This window comes from Eleutherodactylus coqui, chromosome 3 (assembly GCF_035609145.1).
Source record: "Eleutherodactylus coqui strain aEleCoq1 chromosome 3, aEleCoq1.hap1, whole genome shotgun sequence".
In the NCBI taxonomy this organism is placed as follows: domain Eukaryota; kingdom Metazoa; phylum Chordata; class Amphibia; order Anura; family Eleutherodactylidae; genus Eleutherodactylus; species Eleutherodactylus coqui.
The window spans coordinates 119,247,442-119,268,707 of NC_089839.1; the positions used below are offsets into that span (position 1 = coordinate 119,247,442).

At 39.8% G+C, this 21,266-nt stretch overlaps 1 protein-coding gene across 3 annotated transcripts in view; it reads right to left on the minus strand.

Moving 5' to 3' along the window:
- Positions 1 to 21,266, minus strand: part of ARID4B (AT-rich interaction domain 4B) — a 258,458-nt gene that overhangs the window by 38,199 nt on the left and 198,993 nt on the right. Inside the window, exons 12-18 of one of the 3 annotated variants that reach the window (XM_066596005.1) lie at positions 17,905 to 17,977; positions 16,525 to 16,619; positions 13,256 to 13,353; positions 11,354 to 11,573; positions 8,457 to 8,602; positions 6,882 to 6,989; positions 6,436 to 6,520 (exon numbers count right to left, since the gene is read on the minus strand). In XM_066596005.1, coding sequence (XP_066452102.1) covers positions 6,436 to 6,520; positions 6,882 to 6,989; positions 8,457 to 8,602; positions 11,354 to 11,573; positions 13,256 to 13,353; positions 16,525 to 16,619; positions 17,905 to 17,977 — 825 coding nt within the window. Of the gene's footprint in view, positions 1 to 6,435; positions 6,521 to 6,881; positions 6,990 to 8,456; positions 8,603 to 11,344; positions 11,574 to 13,255; positions 13,354 to 16,524; positions 16,620 to 17,904; positions 17,978 to 21,266 lie in introns of all 3 variants that reach the window. The other 2 variants (XM_066596004.1, XM_066596006.1) reach the window with 2 other exon arrangements.

Consider the following 21,266-nt stretch of genomic DNA (forward strand, 5'->3'; position numbering starts at 1 on the left):
ATATAGAAACATTTTTCAATTTTTCTGGTCTACAGTTAATGGGACTAAATCTACAATTTTATATACGGCCCAAAACCCAAATGATTATCCCTGTGTTTCTAAATATGGTTTTACCGTGGTCTCCACATTCAAATATTTAGGGGTGAATATGTCCCGTGAATATAACAATGCCTTCAAAGACAATATTATTGCCTAAGTGTCTCTATGTACTGCAACATATGCCATTGAGTGTCCCAAAGCGTTTTTTCCACTCTTTTAATTCCCTCATTATTTCATTTATTTGGGGCCCTTCCTGATCTAAATTAAGTTTATCTACACTACAAAGGCCTGAGGACCAAGGTTGGATGGCCCTTCCGGACCTCCAGCTGTACTATCTGGCAGGACAGCTGCGGAATATTCAGCCGTGGTTTTAAAAACGGTGAGATGCCCACTGCGGACTGATATCTCGCAAAATAAGTAGAGGGTAGCAATTTGTTGAATTATTTAAAATACCCAGAATGTACCAATTCTTCTGACGTGTTGCCGCTACACAAGTTGGCTCTACATGTGTGGAGGGCGGCCAAGATCCTTCAACAATACCAGGATGCAGTGTCAGACCTTTCTCTTTGGAACAACCCTGGCCTAACAGCTCTACAGTCCATTCCAGAGCCTCAATACTGGATAAATCTTGGGGTAGTGACATTGGGAGACGTGTACACAGATAACGTATTCCCTTCATTTACCCATTTGCGTGAGACCCTACAGACCCCGCAACTGCAGTTATTTAGATTTTTGCAACTGCGCCACGCATTAAATACCCAATTTCCCCCTGCCTCTACTCAAATTTCAAAATATCCCACAATTGGTATTCTCAAATCTCAAGGACCTAAAGGTTTAATTTCAATACTTTTTACACATTTGCTCTTGGCAAAGATAGGCCACAATCCACTCACTGTCTTTAATAATTGGAAACTCTCTATCCCATCCCTAACACTCGAAGATTGGTCGGACGCCATCGAATCCCACCTTTCAGTTTCCCCCACTGTAAACAACAAATTAATCAGCTTTATACGTATAATACATCAAGCATATCTCACTCCTAGTTGCTTATTCAAAATGGGGAATACTCCTTCAAATTCCTGTCATAGATGTCGCCAACCAGGAGCAAATTTTTGGCACCTGATTTGAGATTGCTCCTTCGTTAGTGACTTCTGGTCTAACATTGTCACTCTTATAAATCAACTTTTGCCACCTCCTTTTAGTAAAAACCTACACCCCAAAATAATTTTATTGGTCTATTGGCAGAAGAGCTCTGGCCAAAATATGCTCGCATTTTTCTCAGAGAAGTGTTATTTCTAGCACGTAAAGTGGTAGCCAGGCAATGGATGGCCGCTGAGCAGCCTTCAGTGTCACGTTGGACCCGGTTGGTAAACATTGTAATTCCTTACGAAAAAGTCATCTACCAGAACAGAGGTTGTCTGGGCAAATTCCAAGAGATATGGGGCTCCTGGCATAATGCAAATTCTATCTTGACCCTGGACTAAATATTGGGCCTTCCTCTATTTTCTAATTTTTGTCGATTAGTAATAATTTAACCAACATAGACTGTTTAAGGTTTTAAGAAGTTTATTAAAGTTGTAATTGCAATTACTGCAGTAAAAAATGGTAGTTCCACATTAATAACATGCTATTGTACATGATACCACTGCTCAATTAATATGCCATGTACCTAACGATTTTTTATTTCTGTACTATACATGATTTATGATAAATAAAATGAAGTTAAAAAAAGATTAGTGGTGGTCTATTAGTCTGTTTTTGTAAAAAACAGCAGTATAGTGGAGTGTGCCCATAGGAGTTGTCATAGGGACGCAGTAGTTGGATAGTGAAGAGAGGGTTAGTGGCAGTGAAAGCTGTTGCCGGGACGTCGGAGGAGTCTGGAGCCCAGCGTATTCCTGTCAGGAACCCATCAGGAGAGTCACCAGACCCTGTGGCGAGTTGCGGCCTACTACAGCAGTGAAGGTGCTGATCCTTGGTGAGAAAGAGAGCAAGGGATCGCTGAGGAGGGATAAGTACCACCAAAACCTCCTTGCCATACACCATCCATTATCGGGATTTCCTGAAAAGCTGTTTATGTCAGGAGGCCCCTTCTGCAGCGCCCTCTCACCCAGGAAAAATAAGGCTCCAATTTCTGTTTAGGCCTAACGGTCCACCAACCCTGCACTGAGGCAAATTAATGGGGATTTAAAAGGAGTAAAAGTGTTCAATTACTGCAGATTGACTGTACTGTACACAGATATAATTTCTGCTATCATCTCCATAAAAAAAAGATAATTTATTTTACTAAACCCTGGCTTGGGGTAATTTATTTGTCATCTTGATCATGCATCACATTTTGTGCTATAAAGCACTGGTGTCACCAACACATCAATAGAAATAGTAAACATATTCCGCAACAACACCCATTTATTATGCCACGTGGAGGCTGTTGGTGTAGGATCAGCCTGGCAGACACCAGGGGACAGCCGCCACTATAGGAAGGAGAAAGCAGACCCCAGTCACAATAACTGACCGCCCCTCCACATTACTACTGGGGCCACGAGGGGAGCTCTAGTACTATCAGGGGGGCACAAAAGGAGTGCTGGAGGTTGCAAGGGGGCTTGTACTTGTCAATTTCTGATACTCCCATTGAAATGCCTAAAGCAGCACATATGCATCATCATAAAATCATAGAATGGTAGAGTTGGAACGGATCTCAAGGGTCATCTGGTCCAACCACCTGCTCAGTGCAGGTTTCACTAAATCATCCCAGACATATATTTGTTCAGCCTTTGTTTGAACACTTCCATTGAAGGAGAACTCACCACCTCCCGTGGTAACCTGTTCCACTCACTGATCACCCTCACTGTCAGAAGGTTTTTTCTAATATCTAATTTGTGTCTTCTCCCTTTCAGTTTCATCCCATTGCTTCCAGTCTTTCCTTGTGCAAACAAGCATAGGACTGATTCTCCTGCACTGGTGACAGCTCTTTAGATATTTGTAGACAGCTATTAAGTCTCCTCTCAGCCTTTTTTTTGCAACCTAAACATTCCCAGATCCTTTAACCGTTCCTCATAGGACATGATTTGCAGACCGCTCACCATCCTAGCAACTCTTCTCTGAACTTGCTCCAGTTTGTCTATATCTTTTTTAAAAGTGGGGTGCCCAAAACTGGACACAGTATTCCAGATGAGGTCTGACTAAGAAAGAGTAGAGTGAGGGATAATTACCTCACGTGATCTAGACTCTATGCTTCTCTTAATAAATCTCAGAATTGTGTTTGCCTTTTTGGCTGCTGCATCACATTGTTGACTCATGTTCAGTATATGATCTATTAGTATACCCAAGTCTTTTTCACATATGCTGCTTAGCCCAATTCCTCCCATTCTGTATGCGCTTTTTCATTTTTCCTGCCCAGATGTAGGAATTTGCATTTCTCCTTGTTAAATACCATTCTCCTAGTCGCCACCCACTGTTCAAGCTTTTCTAGATCTTTTTGAATGCTTTCTCTCTCTTCCCTAGTGTTAGCTATCCCTCCTATCTTTATATCGTCGGCAAATTTGATCAGTTTTCCATCAATTCCCTCCTCCAGATCATTTATAAAAATGTTGAACAACACTGGGCCTAGGACACAGCCTTGTGGTACTCCACTTGATACAGTCTTCCACTTGGATGTGCAGCCATTTATGACCACTCTTTCAGTATAATGTATATACTATATACATCGCATTTCCATGATCAACCCAGTCGGTGATTCTGTCATAGAAGGAAATTAGATTCGTCTGGCATGACATGATTGTTACAAACCCATGCTGGCTCTGGTTAATTACTCCATTTTTATCGAAGTACTTGGATACATGCTGTTTAATAATTTGTTTAAAGATCTTTCCCAGTATAGAAGTCAGGCTCACAAGCCTGTAGTTTCCTGGATCAATCTTCTTCCCTTTTTTGAAGATAGGGACAACATTTGCCCTTTTTCAATCTTCTGGGACTTCCCCTATTCTCCAGGAATTTTCAAAGAATATATGGCGAGTTGTTCAGCAATTACCTCCGCTGCTTCCTTTAGTATCCTAGGATGTAATTCATCTGGACCTTGAGACTTTAATTCATTTAAGTTAGCTAAGTGTTCCCTCATCATCTTTCTGCTTATAGATAGCCTGCATCCTTCTATTCCCCCAATGGCACAGGGAAGATCAGTTGATATTCCATCTACTTTCTGAGAGAAAACAGATACAAAATAGGAATTTAAAAGTTCGGCTTTCTCAACATCATTCTTAACTAATTCACCATTTTTATTTTGTAAGCATCCAATAGCATCTTTGACTTTTCTTTTGCTTTTGAAATACCCCCAAAATCCTTATTTATTACTTCTGGGCTTTGCTGCAAGCCTCAATTCATTATTAGCTTTAGCTTTTCTGACACTTGCCCTACAGTTTCTGCAGACCGCATTATATTCTACTTTAGATATTCCCCCCTCTTTCCATTTGATAAACATGTTTTTCTTCGTTTTTAACATGTGTGCAAGTTTTGTGTTCATCCATCCTGGTGTCTTTAAATGTTTCCCATTCTTCCTTCTTTTAGGGATTGTTAACGATTGTGCTTTGAGAATTTCATTTTGCAATATTTCCCAAACTTTTTGGACATTTCTGTCTTCCTCCCCTTTTTATCCAAAATTCAAGGATAGCATGATAACTGCATCCTACGGTCCTAGCCACTCTTACTTCCTTAACCATTTTCTCCCTGTTGGTAAGAATTAGGTCCAAAGTAGAAGATCCCATTGTTTTCTCTTCTACCTTTTGGAAAATAAAGTTGTCAGGAAGAGTGGATAAGAATTTGTTGGATCCATTACTTTTGCCTGAGAGAGATTCCCAACAAATGCCTGGAAAAAGTTAAAATCTCCCATAATCACTATGTCATGCTTTTTTGAGAGCTTGGCCATCTGATATAGAAAGAGTTCATAAATATCTTCTGCTTTTCCAGGTGGCCTATAGTAGATGCCTACAATGGTGTCCTTTCTGTTGACCTTTCCTTGTATTCTTACTAGAGATGAGCGAACGTACTCGTTTCGAGTACTTACGCACCCGAGTACCGCCATTTTCGAGTACTTCAGTACTCGGGTGAAAAGATTCGGGGGGCGCGGAGAGGCGTGGCGGTGCGGGGGGTAGCAGCGGGGAACAGGGGGGAGCCCTCTCTCTCTCCCTCTCCCCCCCACTCCTACCCCCCGTGCCGCCACGGCGCCCCCCGAATTTTTTCGCCCGAGTACGGAAGTACTCGGAAATCGCGGTATTCGGGCGAAAAAGGGGCGTGGCCGAGCACGTTCGCTCATCTCTAATTCTTACCCAAACAGTTTCTACAGAAATACCATGCTCTGAAGCATGAATCTCTGTGGAGATGAATGTTTTCCTAACATACAATGCAATACCTCCTCCCCTTTTTTTAGGTGTGTTTCTTATAAACAAGTTTTATCCTTCAAGCCTTGTATTCCAATCGTGTATCATTCCACCAAGTTTCCGTGATGCCTTATTTCTCTTCCTGTGTTAGGAGCTCCAATTCTCCCTGTTTGTTTCCCATGCTCTGTGTATTGTGTGGAAACATTTAAGTTTGTGATCAGTGTCTCTTGCTTCTCTACCTTCCTTCTGAATTTTTTGTCTTTGTTCTTTCTTTCCACTTCCAATAGGTTCTCAAATGTATTAATTAGCTATATATTTTTATTTCGCCTTTCACTTCTCTTCCCATATTGTTCTAGTTTAAAGCTCTCCTAATGAGTGAAGCAAGGCGCCCACCAAATATATGCTTATTCATCACCTCTACTCCATTCATGCATGGACTTTCAGGACCCCTGTCCTGGGAATCCGTAAAGATCCCTGTGCTTGGACCCCCATCGATCATCGAGTATGTATAGGGAATAACTTTATTACTTGGCACAACCCCTTTAAAGGAAAAAATATATATATAAAAAGTTGAAAATCATTATGGTGGATAGAGTGGCCTTAAGATGGTACTTCTGCCTGCCATATATTTTCTAATTTATTGTGCTGTTAGGAGAGGTAACAGGGAGCCGGGTGCTGTATTTTTTATACTCACCTGCTTCCTGGTTCCCGCTGCTGAAGTCCGCACACTGGCTGAAAATCTGACTCTTTTCAGAGTCTTGTGTGTGCTCTCCCATAGACTTGTATAAGACAGTGTGTGCACGAAACTCTGAAAAGAGTCATATTTTTGGCTGACACACTGACTCCAGCAGCAGGCACTACGGGAACCAGGAAGCAGGTGAGTATGATAAATATATCACCTGGCTCCCTATCACCTAGCTTAGTGGTATAGGCAGTGAGACCGGTTCCCTTTAAAGCTTATATATTTGAAAGCAGTTTTGCATGCTAATATTGTGTTGGAGCCAAAGAGATTAAACTTTAAAAATACCTTAATTTTTCTTCTATGTTTTATTTTTGGTACACATTTATCTGCCAGCCGGATGGTCTTGTCAGCTTTTACAAATTCTTCATATCTAAAGGTTAACCAAAACAAGTGAATGAATTAAGTTTAATTTCAGAATGAAGTCAGAAAAGTAATTATCAAGCATAAACAAATCTAATATGCTGAGGACATGTAAAGCCAATACAGTTGGTCCATAATGGAAGATGTGTCAAAGTGTAGCAGAGTTACAGTTGAAGCATTATTATGGTTAGCCATGCAAACAATCAAGCACATTTCACAGCATAAAAAAAATCGAGTAAACATTTCCTTTTATATTTGTGGTCATGAAATTATTATCCGGTATCAGATAAATCATATGCAAATACTCTGCAACAAATCTGTATTATACATCAAGACATTAAATATTCTCCCAGCATGCTCTTCAATCATACCGTGTATGTCCTCGGATGCCTGCTGGATACATTTCAAGCTCTTCCTTATTTTCTAGTTTGATCTCAACATTACTCTCTATAGTTTGAACCTCTTTCAGCAAACAAGTTCTGTTTGAAAAGATTTTTAAAAATATGTTGTAAAATATCATATAATAAATAGATTAATATCTGCAGTGTGTGATAAACCTGGTTATTTACTCTTAATGAGAATGCATATAATATTTATGTGGTATATTATATTAAATGGGTTTTCAAGTGAAATACTATTGATGACCTATCATTAGGATAGGTCACCAATAGTTGATCAGCCAGGGTCGGCTGCTCAGGACCCCGACCGATCAGCTGAGTGGACGCATGTTGTCAGCGCTGCAATAACACAGAGGTAGGTGCGGAAGTCTCTACGCGACCTCCATGAAGGGGCCAGCGCTTCTAACCGCAGGCACGGCTCTCATTGAAATCAATGGGAGCCATGTTGGCAGTTACAAGCTCTAGCCACTACATGGGAGGTCGGCGCAGAGACTTCCACTCCAAATACACAGATGTGCACATTGGACTTTTACTCGTAATGTGTTTTCCCATAAAAGGATTGATGGTTATTTTTTTGGACTGATACTGCAACCTATTCATTATATATTAACCTCTTAGGGACACGGGACATTTTGGCCGTGAAAACCAACGATTTCTTTGGGAATTTCAGCTCCACTTTTTAAAAGGCAGCATGAACGTACTTATTTTCTCGTCGACCTAGCCATATAAGGGCTTGTTTTTTTGTGTGGCAAAATGTAGTTTTCATTGGTACCATTTTTCGGGTGCATTTAATATATTGTAAACCTTTTTTTTTTTGAGTGTAGGGAGAAAAAAAACCCATAAATTTTGCTATTGTTTTTTTTTTTTTGTTTTTTTTTTACAGGGTTAATCATACAGCATAAATGACATGATACAATTTTTTCTGCGAGTCAGTACAATTACGATGATCCCAAAAATATTATAATTTTTTTACGTTTTCCACTTTTGCACAATAAAAGCCCTTGCTTTTAAAATAATTATTTTTATATCGTTGTATTGAAAGTTCCACAATTTTTTATTATTCCGTGGTCGGAGCTCCATGAAGGCTTGTTTTTTTTACGTGACGAGCTCTAGTTTTTATTTGTACCATTTTTAAGGTATATACAGCTTTTTGAATCACTTTTATTGCGTTTTTTCGGGAGGCAAAACAAACAAAATAAGCATTTTGCCTGTCTTTTAGGATTTTGTTTACGTTTTTTGCCGTGCAAATTAAAAAGTGTGTTCAATTTATTTTACAGGTTGTTACGGATACGATCATAACAAATATGCATGATTTTTTATATTTTTAATTTTTTTCATGCAAATATTGGAAAATTATAATTTTTTCTGTGCACCTCCTGAATGCTTCTTTTAGAACATTTCCTAGTTTCTTTAAATGATTTACGGACATCGTATGGCGAGCTGTATCCATTGCTTTTCTTACAGCAATATTATCTTAATGTTGGGATAAAATGTGCATATAAAGATGTACAATATTGGGGCTATAGCTTTATGAAACGAAAGTCTTACTCTTCTTTTTTCTTAGCACCGCAGTCCATATCTTGCTCTTGATGGATTTTACTCTCTTCTAGTACACCGAGTTTTTCATCTACAATGTTTTCAGCTTTTCCCTTTAGGTCTCTCTCGTTATCACATGGATCATTTGTGTCTTTGACCTATTACACAAACATAAAATTAGAGAACTCTAGACATCCCCGATTTTATTATAAAGTAACAATAAAGCATACTGCAAATCTTATTACAAGATCCGTGGCAGAAGTCTGAGGCTCTACATACAGAATTCTGTCACGAATGTTCAGTCTGAAGTGCAGCGGGTCTGTATGACGATTAACCCCATTGAACAATACACATCTATTTTGGGCCATGTTTTAAAGTTTTTGATATTTTCAATGAAGAGGATTTTTTTTTACTATATCCAACACTTTCTCTTCCTATTCTGAACATACTGGCTGCTGCTCTCCAAGCACCTGGAAGATACAGATGGGACACAGGAGATTGTTAAAAGTCACGAGCTGTAAAGCATTCACTTTTTGAATGCAGATTATTAACCTATTTCATGAGGCTAATCCACATTGGGCTAATTTGTCAACTTTTGTGTGTGGAATCCATGTGGATAACTAGCATGCTGCTTTCTTTTTCCACGCAGAAATTTTCTGTAATGTATGAATGTGGTTGCGGAAACCCCTTTCATATGCATGAGTGCACCGAAATCCGGGTCATATCCAAAACTTGAATTTAGCCTAAAGCATCAATCAATCGCACTGAAATACTGATGGATACAAAAAAAATGAGACCGCAGACTGCAGATACAATACACATTAGCAGTATATTACATCAAAAGATTTAAAAAGTTTAAAACTGTTCAGATTTTAAGTCAATCAATATAAGGACAAATCTAATAGATATCCAGACATTGGTGCTGGGAGCTTTCTCTCATATCTAGCTCTGAACAGGATGTGCTACTGTTGTCTACCATCACATTCAGATCTACAGTGGGAAATCTATCTTACTGTGTTTCATTGTTTGTTGATTTTCTTTGTCTTTTTATTACTTGCACAACATAAAGAAAGATGTTGTTATTACTATCTGCATGTGTCCCTAATGGCGGGCGGCCTGTTTGCTCTGCAACAGATCTCAATCTCTGATTTGTAAATAGCTCATTCAAAAGAATTATTACTTTAAGGAGACTTAGTCCGGCTACACACGGCCGTGACGGGCTCCGCCGGGAAATTCCGGCGCCCCCCAGGAGACCCCAAACTTACCTGCGGATCAGCCGTCCTCGCTCCCGCATGACGCTTCCCCGCCCACCTCCGCCGCGTCATGTGACACGGCCGGCCGCGTCATATGACGTGGTGGCGGTGGGCGGGGAAGCGTTTTCACACTATCTTCCGCTGTGCTACAGCGGAAGATAGCGTGAACAAACGGCTTCCATTGACTGCAATGGAAGCCATCCGCGCGTACACCCGCGGCAAATAGAGCATGCCGCGGGTGAGGACGGGAGATTTCACGGTGCGGAATTCCGCAGTGGAATTCCGCATCATGAGCATTGAGCTACTAGGTTCAATAGGACCTAATAGCTGCGGGCAACGCAGCAGATTTCCGCCGCGAATCACGCGGCGAAAATCCGTTTGTGGGAAGGAGGCCTAATAAATAACCTAAATGGAAAACTGCAGTTCTTGTTGGAGTTTCCTTTAACGCCGTAGGGACCAAGTGAGGTAAATATACGGTGCTTGGTCCTGGGCTTTGATCCCGGCCCAACAGCAGAAGTACGGCACGAAAGTAAAAATTCTGCCCCAGTAATGAAGCAGGAGCAGGTCAGGTCCTCAGCTGTTAGTAACAGCAGAGGACCCAGAGGAGAAAGGAGAAGCATTTTTTAACTACTTATGCCTTCTCTTTGCCTGGCTACATAGCACTCAATGAGCAGTATGCACTAAAGAGTTAAATTGGAAGTATTATTTCCGCTATGCAACCAGCGATCACGTGACTGCTGGGTGCTCCCTGTCACAGCAGAGCTGCAGGGTCCTAGCAGACCCAGATCCGCTCTGTTAGTGACTATTGTCATTACAGAGGTATGTTTGCCCTGTAACTGGGGCTCCTATGGATGCCCCAGTTTCAGTGGAAAAGTTTGTAATAAAAAAAAAAAAAAAAGGCAATGTGAAGGACCCCCACAGGTCTTACATGACATCATGGGGGTCATAGATGGAGGAAAAATAATTACAACAAGAAGTAAAGAAAATTAAATAAAAATATATATATAAAAAAGAAAATGACCGACCGCTGACACCAACCTAAACTGTCACCATATGTGCCCAGTAATCCAAAACTGAGGAACTCAATCCTGTACTTTATTTTAGTGTAAATATACATTTTTTTTAAAACTATGCATTTGAAAGAAACATTTTTTTTATATTTTTACCCCAAAAAGACTAAAAACAAGTCAGTGAAAAAAGATATAAAAATAACCCTACATGACACAGGAAAAAAAGTAAGCATAAATAATTATGGTAGCTGAAGGAAAATAAATAGGGCAGTAAAACCACCACATGGTTAAATTCCCTAAAAAGTGCCTGGTCCTTTAGTAGCAAAACAGCCTAGTCCTTAAGGGGTTAAATACATAAAATAATAATTCACGCACCAAGATCATAGAAATAATATATTCATTTATAAAATAAGCTTTAGCATAAAACTGAAACATGCTAAAAACAGAGCAAAAACTGTACCTAATTATGTCCCGATTTAACCCTTTAATGACCATGTTCTGTCTTTTGGATTAAATCCCTGAAAAGTCTTTTCTAACTTTTTATGAAGACTGTCTCAGGAAGGAATAAAACAACATGTCCCCAACAGCATTGCCCACCACCCAGCCATAATATGCTGTATTAAATGGAATGAATTACATGACTTGCAATCTCCTTTTCTTCTGATGACACTTTATCAGTATTATTGCAAATATCATTCTTTTCACCAGGCTCTTCTTTGAGATTCCCCACACTTTCAGCTTCCAGTTTCAGGTAAACCTTGCTTTCCATGGTCATGTCTTTACTTGATTTTGTAACTTTTGTTGGCAGGTCCATGTGGAAAACAATATTGGTGGAAGTGCAGTACTCTTCAAAACCATAGAGATATCTGGAAAACAAATCAGGATGCATATAACTTGGGAGCAGGAAAGGGTTTTTGGTTTAGTAAATCTATCTTCAACTTTATTAGGGGATTTTGAGTTAATGAAGGAAAGTCACCTGTGTAAAATCTACTAGCCAGAGCAATGAGTGTCTACAAAAAGTTTAGCTTGCTCTAGAGGATCCAATACACCTAGGGCCAGATTTTCATCTCAAACGGTTGAGGAGTGACTTAATAACTATGTTTAGATATATCAGGGAAGAATACAGAGATATCTCCCATATTCTGTTTATACCCAGGACTAAAACAAGAGGGCGCTCTAATAACTATGTATAAATATATCAAGGAACGATACAGAGATCTTTCCCATCATCTATACCCAGGACTGTAACAAGGGGATGCTCTAATAACTATGTATAAATATATCAGGGGACAATACAGAGATCTCTCCCATCATCTGTTTATATCCAGGACTGTAACAAGGGGGCACTCTAATAACTATGTATGATTATATCAGGGGACAATGCAGACATCTTTCCCATTATTCTGCCTTAGAGGAAAGAAGGTTTCTACACCAACATAGAAGGGGGTTCTTTACTGTAAGAGTAGTGAGAGTATGGAACGCTCTCCTGAGGATATGGTGATGGCGAACTCACTAAAAGAGTATAAGAGGGGCCTGGACGCCTTTCTTGAGCAATACACTATTATATTTTTTATCACTGATTACTTCAGAAGGGTCGGTGATCCAGGGATTATTCTGATTGCCAGATTGGAATCGAGAAGGAATTTTTTCCCTTAAATGGGGAAAATTGGCTTCTACCTTATTGTTTTTTTTTTACCTTTCTTTGGATCAACATTAAAGGGGTTGTCCCGCGCCGAAACGGGGGTTTTTTTTTTTTTCAACCCCCCCCCCCCCCGTTCGGCGCGCGACAACCCCGATGCAGGGGTTAAACAAGAAAACCGCACAGTGCTTACCTGAATCCCCGCGCTCCGGCGACTTCTTACTTACCGGTTGAAGATGGCCGCCGGGATCTTCTCCCTCGGTGGACCGCAGCTCTTCTGTGCGGTCCATTGCCGATTCCAGCCTCCTGATTGGCTGGAATCGGCACGTGACGGGGCGGAGCTACAAGGAGCCGCTCTCCGGCACGAGCGGCCCCATTCAGAAAAGAAGAAGACCGGACTGCGCAAGCGCGTCTAATCTAGTGATTAGACGCTAAAAATTAGACGGCACCATGGAGACGGGGACGCCAGCAACGGAACAGGTAAGTGAATAACTTCTGTATGGCTCATAATTAATGCACAATGTACATTACAAAGTGCATTAATATGGCCATACAGAAGTGTATAGACCCACTTGCTTTCGCGGGACAACCCCTTTAAGGGTAATAGGCTAAACTGGATGGACATGTGTTTTTTCAGCCTTACATACTATATTACTTACTTTATTTTGCAACACTGTAACTACATTTGTGTTTCTATGACAATAATCAATCCAATGTAAATATTTGTATAATGTAGCTTCTAACATGGTTTTTAAATCAAATCATTTCCAATTTTATTTTATTTTTTATAGTACTAGCAACACAAAAAAGTGAGTATATGTACAAAGAATTGGGATATAAAATATATAAACATAGCAATGTATATTTACTTTTGAGCTCTAGATACAAAAAGACCTTCTTTAGACTTACTTTTTGTAAGCACATTTAACATTATAGCCAGCAGCCGAATTTAGAACAGGAATCCCAAGGTCTTGATAAACTTGTTTCCAAACTGCTCCACTTTCAATCTTTAAATTTGTAAGGCAGAATAAACAAGAAACACTTCATGAAAGATACGATTTACTGAACTAAACAACTTAACAAATACAGCAATGAAAGGAAAAATAATCAAAATATCAATTTAACCCCATGTAGACAAGTTTTGACTGTAAAGGAGTTTTCCAGGAGTTCAAGGTGGGCTTTACATAGGAAAACTATCAGCCGAAAAATCACTCAAACAAGGAATTTTTACACAGTCCCCGAGTGGAGTATGACGAGCTGTGAGACTCCTCCTTCAGAAAAGCCCCGGAGAGCCCCCTAGGCGTAATCTGCAGGTGGCAATTTGCAATTTGTACTTAAACAAAGTGTGTATAGATGAGAGATGCAAGTGGTTAATCCCACAGACATGACATTATCGAACTGAGGACCGAGTCGCTGATGGACGAGTTGAGAAAGAGGTGGACGATTGGAAGAGTAGTTTTCTACCAAAATACCCCCTTTATCCCCTCCCCCTCCCCACTACCCAGAACCTATCCGTGCAATATTCCTTTTGACCCTACCCCAACCCCCATCCAACACACCCCACCCCCCTTTTCGTTTTCTTAGATAGGATTGGTTCTTCTTTCCTTTATTCAGAAGCATACAAGCTAACAAACTAAGTTGCCCATCGAGGGCGAGAAATGAAAAGCGGACCAATGATAGAGACAATAAGTTAACATTTATTCTGTTAAATGGGTTAAGCAGGATACAAAGCCTGCCATGTTTTCTATGTTAATAGTCTATCCTGTGATGTATGACAGTTTGTGTTGAACGATAATTTACTGAAAAAGAAAATCTCAATAAAAACAGATTTAAAAAAAAAACCCCAAAAAACAAGGAATTTTTAGTGATAGCTGCCCCGTAAAAACACAGGACCTGACAGGGTACCGAGCAAGAAATCGCTCAATAGTCACTAGTTGCTAAATATCAGCTCACTGAAAGTGAAGCAACTAGTGATCAAGTCTTTGCTTAGTGTAAACAGGTAGCTGTTCGTAAAGAATAGAGGCGGGTGGTCGGAATGGATCTCCGATGCACTCCATCTCCACTCACTGAATGACTATTGCTCCTGTGTGAAAGTACATAAGCAATAAAGCAGCAATAAGTCTTGTGCCCACCAGTTGTCCCATGTAAAGGCTAAGGCTGTGGTCCCACACAGCAAAAAGTTATTGCGGCTAAAGCTATGCCCAGCCGCAGCTGCCAATAGAAGCATGATCTTACCGAAATTATTAGCAAGATTGTGCGCCCATTGGCTGCTGTGGGTGGGGTTTCATCCGCAAGCATTTTTTGTTATATGGTAAAGCAGCTTCAAAAGTGTAACCAGCAGGAAATTTTATTTTAAAAAAACAAACACAACTCATCTTTTAATTTCCCGGCCACGCCAGTGCACATCCACATGGCGGCTGCAGCCAATCACTAGCTTCAACAGCGATTCTAGAGAGTATGGCATAAGACTGCTGAGGCCAGTGATATGGTCCTCATTCCAGAAAAATAAACTGAGACCGGCAAGTGAACTACACTTTTTTTTCCCCTTTATTTTATAACATTTCCTGCTGTTATTTAAATTTATTTAAATCCCTAACTGCTCCAACTCGTCCATCTGCCAGTGTCTGGTGTTCATAGCGTTTTTAATTTTATGACAACATAGACATGAGGCCTTGTTTTTGAAGGGCGAGTTGTTCTTTGTACTGGTAACATTATTGAATAATTATGTTGGCAAGGAATATATAGTCATTTATATATTTTTTTACGAAAGTCCAAAAAAGGATTTTTGTACATACGAATGGCTATATACTTCCTAACTGCATATACCCCATGCAGTTAGGATGTCTATAGGCATCCACAACATACGATACAGTCGTTTTTACATTTTGCTATGCTGTGGCCCTGTTCAAATTTTAAAAAAAAATCAAGTTTTTCCCCACCATTCTGCACTCAATACTTCATTATGACAAAGTGAAAATGTAATGTTAGAATTTTTGAACAACAAAAATCTAACATTTGACATTGACATAAGTATTCACACCCTTTGGTATGACACTTCAATTTAGCTCTGGGCACCTCCCATTTCTTTGAGAGGTTTCTGTCCCTTGATTTGAGTATTCCTTTGGTAAATTTAGTTGATTGGACATAACTTTAAAAAACACCCCATATCTATATAAGGTCTCACAGCTCACAATGTATATCAGAGCCAAAACCAAGCTATAAAGAGGAAAGAACTGCCTGTAGAGCTCATGGCAGGGGGGTCGGACACTTAAGCATAATAGACACTTCCACTATTGTTCCCTATGATGAGGTTTGTCCCTGCTACACTGATTAGCTGATCGACTGGGATCCCAAGTGGCGGGTCCCTGGCAATTTACTATTTATGAACTATCCTTAGGATAAGTCATCAATAGTTTTTGCCCGGAAAACCCTTTAAATATATAATTTGTAAAAATATTGTTTGACATTTTAATGTAAAAATATCTGTCAAAAAAAGAGAAAATTAAAATAAAACATGTTAATTTTTATTAAAATTTGTTTTTTCCATAATGTGATCTTTTTGGTTTGTGATTTTACATAATAATACTATATACAAGTACATAAGCTTTTGTACTTAAAGAGTCCAGCTTTACACTACTGATGACCTATCCTCAGGATAGGTCACCAATAATAGATTAGTGGGGGTCTGCCACTTAGGATCCCCAACAATCAGCTGTTTGCCAGGCCGTTGTGCTACTGTACGGTGCTGTTGTGTTGCAAAATAATATCCAGCTCTGTTCCCACTGCAATGGCTAGGGTTGACTCAAAGCTTTCATTGAATTCATCTACTATTGAGGGCCTATCCTGCAGATTGGTTATTAATAACATAAAACTGGACAGCCCATTTAAGTATGTCCTAACAGGCATTCTGAATACACAACTAGGGTTTCTAAATGGACCTTGGGCTGTCTACTCATGCAAGGTATGGTTACAGTGACACCATCCTAGCTATTAAAGCAGGACTGCCATTCTGCAGTGATGGTGTCGATATGATCAGAGTGCTGTAATAGTACACTGCAGGTCTTCTGTGGACTCCTTTCTGTGCTGTACAGTTACAGTGTAGGTTATGAAGGGGTTAGTAATATAAAGAATTCACATAAATAGTATATATAACAAAAATCAGATCTAGAAATACTTACATTACTAAATCCTCCAAGTTTATGTACAAGACGGAACAATTTAAAAAGATTCAAGTTTCGGTACCCTAGCACAGGTCTCTTGTTAATAGGCGTTCCTGTAAAAAAATTGGAGGAAAATTTACTGATTTTACTAAAATTTACTGGCATAAAGCTCTTTAACTCTGCTTCACATCGCTCATTGGAGTACTGCTGACTGAAAGGGCTCACATGCATTTCAAGGTGCTTTCATACATGTTTTTATTTAAACTTATTGCTATACCTAAATAGACCAAATGTATTTCGTAAGACAAAGACTGTTTTACAAAAACTAAGCCATTGCTGCTACAATAAAGACATCCATTGATTATGGAATTGTTGGGCTTTAGATTTTACAATTACATTATTTTAAACCAGTTCTCTTGGATCTGAACAACAGAGTTGCGGACTTGTTTTAGCCAGCACATGGTCAAGTCTTTGCCAGCACATCTTTCTTTCTGTGGGTTCTATCCTGACTAGTTAGGGTTAAATCGTACACTCGTTCCTTACAGACTATTGTGACTGAGGCAGTTTGTGTAAGGCGCAATAGTTCTGTCTAGGGTGTCTTGAATTGTATTCACGCTCCTTATTGTTTCATGCCCATATGGATAAGTTCTGTATGATGTGGTGTCTATTGGAGGAGTTGACATAGTTTTTTTTTGCCCTAAGGGTTCAGAGACCCCTTTTGTTAGAGGGGGAAGTGGGTAGTGTCATGTTTCAGCCAGCACATGGTCAAGTCTTTGCCAGCACACCTTTATTTCTGTGGGTTTTATCCTGATTAGTTAGGGTTGACATCCCCTGTGCTTACTAGTTCAGGTTAATTAGTCCTGCAGCTGTTAGCGAGGGTGGCTGGTGATTAACAGTTCTGTCAACCAGTCAGCTTCTCCCGCTTCCCCATATAAGCCAGCTCTTTTTGGCTGGGAGTTGGTGGTTATTTTCAGAGTTCCCTGTGCAGTCATCCTGCTCAGTGCTCCTGTGTGTCTGGCTCCTGTATTCGCGTTTGTTCTCTTTTTGTTCGGTATTCTGTTCTTGAATTTAAGTTATTGTCAGTCTCTGTTTGTTTCTTGGTTGTCAGTACTCTGCTTCCTCTTGGACACCCATCGAGTCCTCATGGAAGAATGTTGGGTCATCCCTTTCAGGACAAGTGATCAGCTGTGAGGTGGGTGCAGTCTGAGGGGTTCAGAGTACCCCGCACTGTTCATTTTCTCACTTTTCTGTTTGTTTTGTGTCTGCTATATGGGTGGCTAATCTAACACATCCGTTCTGGCTGCGCTCATACCAAGGGATCTCAGGTTTCCGTTCGTAGTCCAGGACAAACATAACAGGACTCCTTCTCAAACACCAAGGTCTAAGTAAGACTCTCACCTCTGTCTTCCATGAATTTGTAAAGCTGCTGTAAAAAGTTATCATTTTCATCAGGAAATGGTTCTACTTCATCCTATCACAAAAAAAGTGTTTTTTTTATATGTAGACATAATAGATAGTTAAAACAAATCTTTACCCAGTCAAGGTTAAACAGCGGGGGGCAAAATATGCAACTGCATGCAAGCAATTAAGATAAATAAATGTATGATATTCATTATTTAGTGGTGACCACATCATATTAAAAACTGAGTGGTCTTTATTACTCAGATTTTGCCAATGATAATAACTTTAGAGTCAAAGTTTTAGCCTTACTTTTTCAAACCTAAATCAGTAACAAATTACTTGCCACTGTGTGGTATTGCCAGTCATTCAGTCACACCAGCTATTTGCAAATCTACAGGTCTAAAAGTGTGAACTACATGCAAAAATATATAAAAGCAACCTACAAAGCACAGGCTTTAAATGGACACTAATGTTTTAAGCAACTTACATAGTAACATAGTATGTAAGGCCGAATGAAGACAATGTCCATCTAGTTCAGCCTGTTTATCCTCCTATGTTGTTGATCCAGAGGAAGGCAAAAAACCCCAAGAGGCAGGAGCCAATTAGCCCTTTTGGGGGGAAAATTCCTTCCCGACTCCCTAATGGCAATCAGACTAATCCCTGGATCAACCTCTAGTAGTTCCTACCTGCCTGTACACCCGGATTAACAATTAACCTAAGATTTATATCCTTTCCCTCCAGAAACACAAGTCCCCTTTTAAACTTCTCTATGGATTTTGCCATCACCACATCCTCAGGGTGCATTCAGACGACCGTATATCGCCTGGCTTTTCACGCCCAGCCGATATACGGCATCTCTCCCTGCAACAGGAGGAGGCTGGAAGAGCCGAGAGCAGTGCTCTGAGCTCCCGCCCCCTCTCTGCCTCCTCTCCATCCCATTTCCACTATTTTCAATGAGGAGGCGGAACGGAAGTGGGGCTAAGTTCCGGTAATTAGTTCCGCCCCGTCCCGCCTCTCCTCATTGAAAATAGTGCAGGGGGGTGGAGAGGAGGCAGAGAGGGGGCGGGAGCTCAGAGCACTGCTCACGGCTCTTCCAGCTTCCTCCCCCTGCAGAGAGACGCCGTATATCGGCTGGGAGTGAAAACCCAGCCGATATACGGTCGTGTGAATGCACCCTCAGGCAGAGAGTTCCACTTGTGCTTATATGAAAGCCAGTGTTATAACTAGCAAAACTGCTATTTACTTTAACTACCTAAAATAACATTTTTGTGCTGAAAAATCACTGTAAAGTGCTTGCCACTTAAAGTTTCCCTTCCTCTTCCTAGCCTGCTGTCAAATGATTGACATGAGACAGGATGTGCAGGAAGGGGATGGGTCATCAAGCTCACTGAACTGTAACTTACACACAGTCCTGCTGTAAGGGGTAATGGCAAGTTATCTGCTGCAGTTTATTGACATGTTTACTGCTGAATACAGCTTTATACTCCTATGATGATATCATGTCTGTCTGTGTGTTTTAAACAGTTAGAGCTTATTGGCACAAGCAATTTGCACATCTGTATGTTGTCTATTTGCAACTGACTGCACATGGACAGCACACTTCTTAATCACTGACCCTTTACCGTTAACGGGCTATACAGACACATGTTTTTACATGGACTGTTATAAAAAAAAATCACAGCATGTTCTAATCTGATCTAATTTCTCAGATGGCAGTCACCTATTCAAGTCAGTGGGTGTGCAAAAAAAGCGCACACAGAGGACATCTCAGGTGCATTTCAATGATCACTGCTATGCAATTCTAGAAAAAAATGGCTTTCGTTCATTTTTTTGTTTTACGTGAGAAAAAAAAATGGTTGACACATGGCTCACACACAGAAAAAAATAGACACACAATATCATATGGTCATATACATGCATTAAAATTAGTCTTTGTTTTACACAACAAAAGCAAACACGCTCGTGTGAATAAGGCCTTGGAGAGCAGGATCTGTAGTACTCTGTGCATATAGAACACAGCACAGCAGATTCCTCATCGTCCTTAGAGAATTGATAATCACAGACACACCTTGCAAACTGGGGAAATGGGCAAAAATCTGAGATACAAGTCACATGATGGCAAGAAATTGGGTTTTAGCTCTTGTACACAGCTTATTCTGTGAAGTAATCTGAAAAGTAAGATATGCTTTAAACTGTGCACATACAGTACTTTCAATGCAAGCAAATCGCCATTGTGTGGGGTTATTTGTATGTTGTTCATGGTGTGGTAAAAATGACATGTTATCTTTCTTCTGTGGGTCAGGACAGTTATGGCAATGCCAAATTAATATGTTTTTTTTTCTTTTAAGGTTGTGCTACTTGAGGACGAGTACTTAAAAAAATAAGTTGCTTTCGGTCACCATTTTTTGGCCACAATAACTTTTTTTTATTTTTCCATTATGCATGATGGATCTTTTTTTGTGGGGTGACCTGTAGCATTTATTGATATCTTTTAGCACTATATATAGCTTTCTGATCACTTTATATTCAGTTTTCTTCTTTGAAATGAGGCTGACAAAAAACACGTCTGGCATTGTACATTTATTTTCTGGTAGTGTTGGCTATGATGGATAAATAACGTGATATTTTAATAAATTGGACTTTCACAGATGCGGCAATACCATTTCTTTGATGTATTAACTGGGAAAAGGAGGCGGGATTAAACTTGATATTTTTTACATTTACTAATTAAAACAACTTTATTATTCTTAATTTTACTAGTTTTTTTAGTCTTCATAGTGGACTTGAGCTAGCAATTGTCTGATTGCTAATACAATACTGCAGTATTTCAGTATTGCGCTATATTTTATTTCAGCAGGCCCTCTTTCAAGCCCTACCACAGGCAACCCTGAAGGCCTTCACAACATAACAGGCTGTCTTGTTATCCAAACAGCCATCAACGGGAAGCTCACTCTCTGTGTTGGCCTATTTTGGTCATAAGGACACACCTATTTTTTAGGGGATTTTGTTTACTTTACTTTTCAAAAGCCCAAACCTTTTTATTTTCCCATCGACATGGCCGTATGAGAGTTTGTTTGTTGTGTGTCGAGTTGTAGTTTACAGGTAACACTTTTTTGGTAATATAATGTATTGTACAACTTTTATTAATTTTCTGCGGAAAGCAGGGAGAAAAACATTAATTCTGTCATTGTCTTTTGTTGTTGTTTTTTTTTTCTTTTAAGTGTTAATCATGCAGCATAAATGATGTAATAATAATTTCTTTGTATGCATTGGTATGAATTCTCATGTAGACACATGGCAGCTTATTCTGAGAAGTCATCTGTATTGTGTCTTACCTTACTTATCAAAGTAAGGCTGCC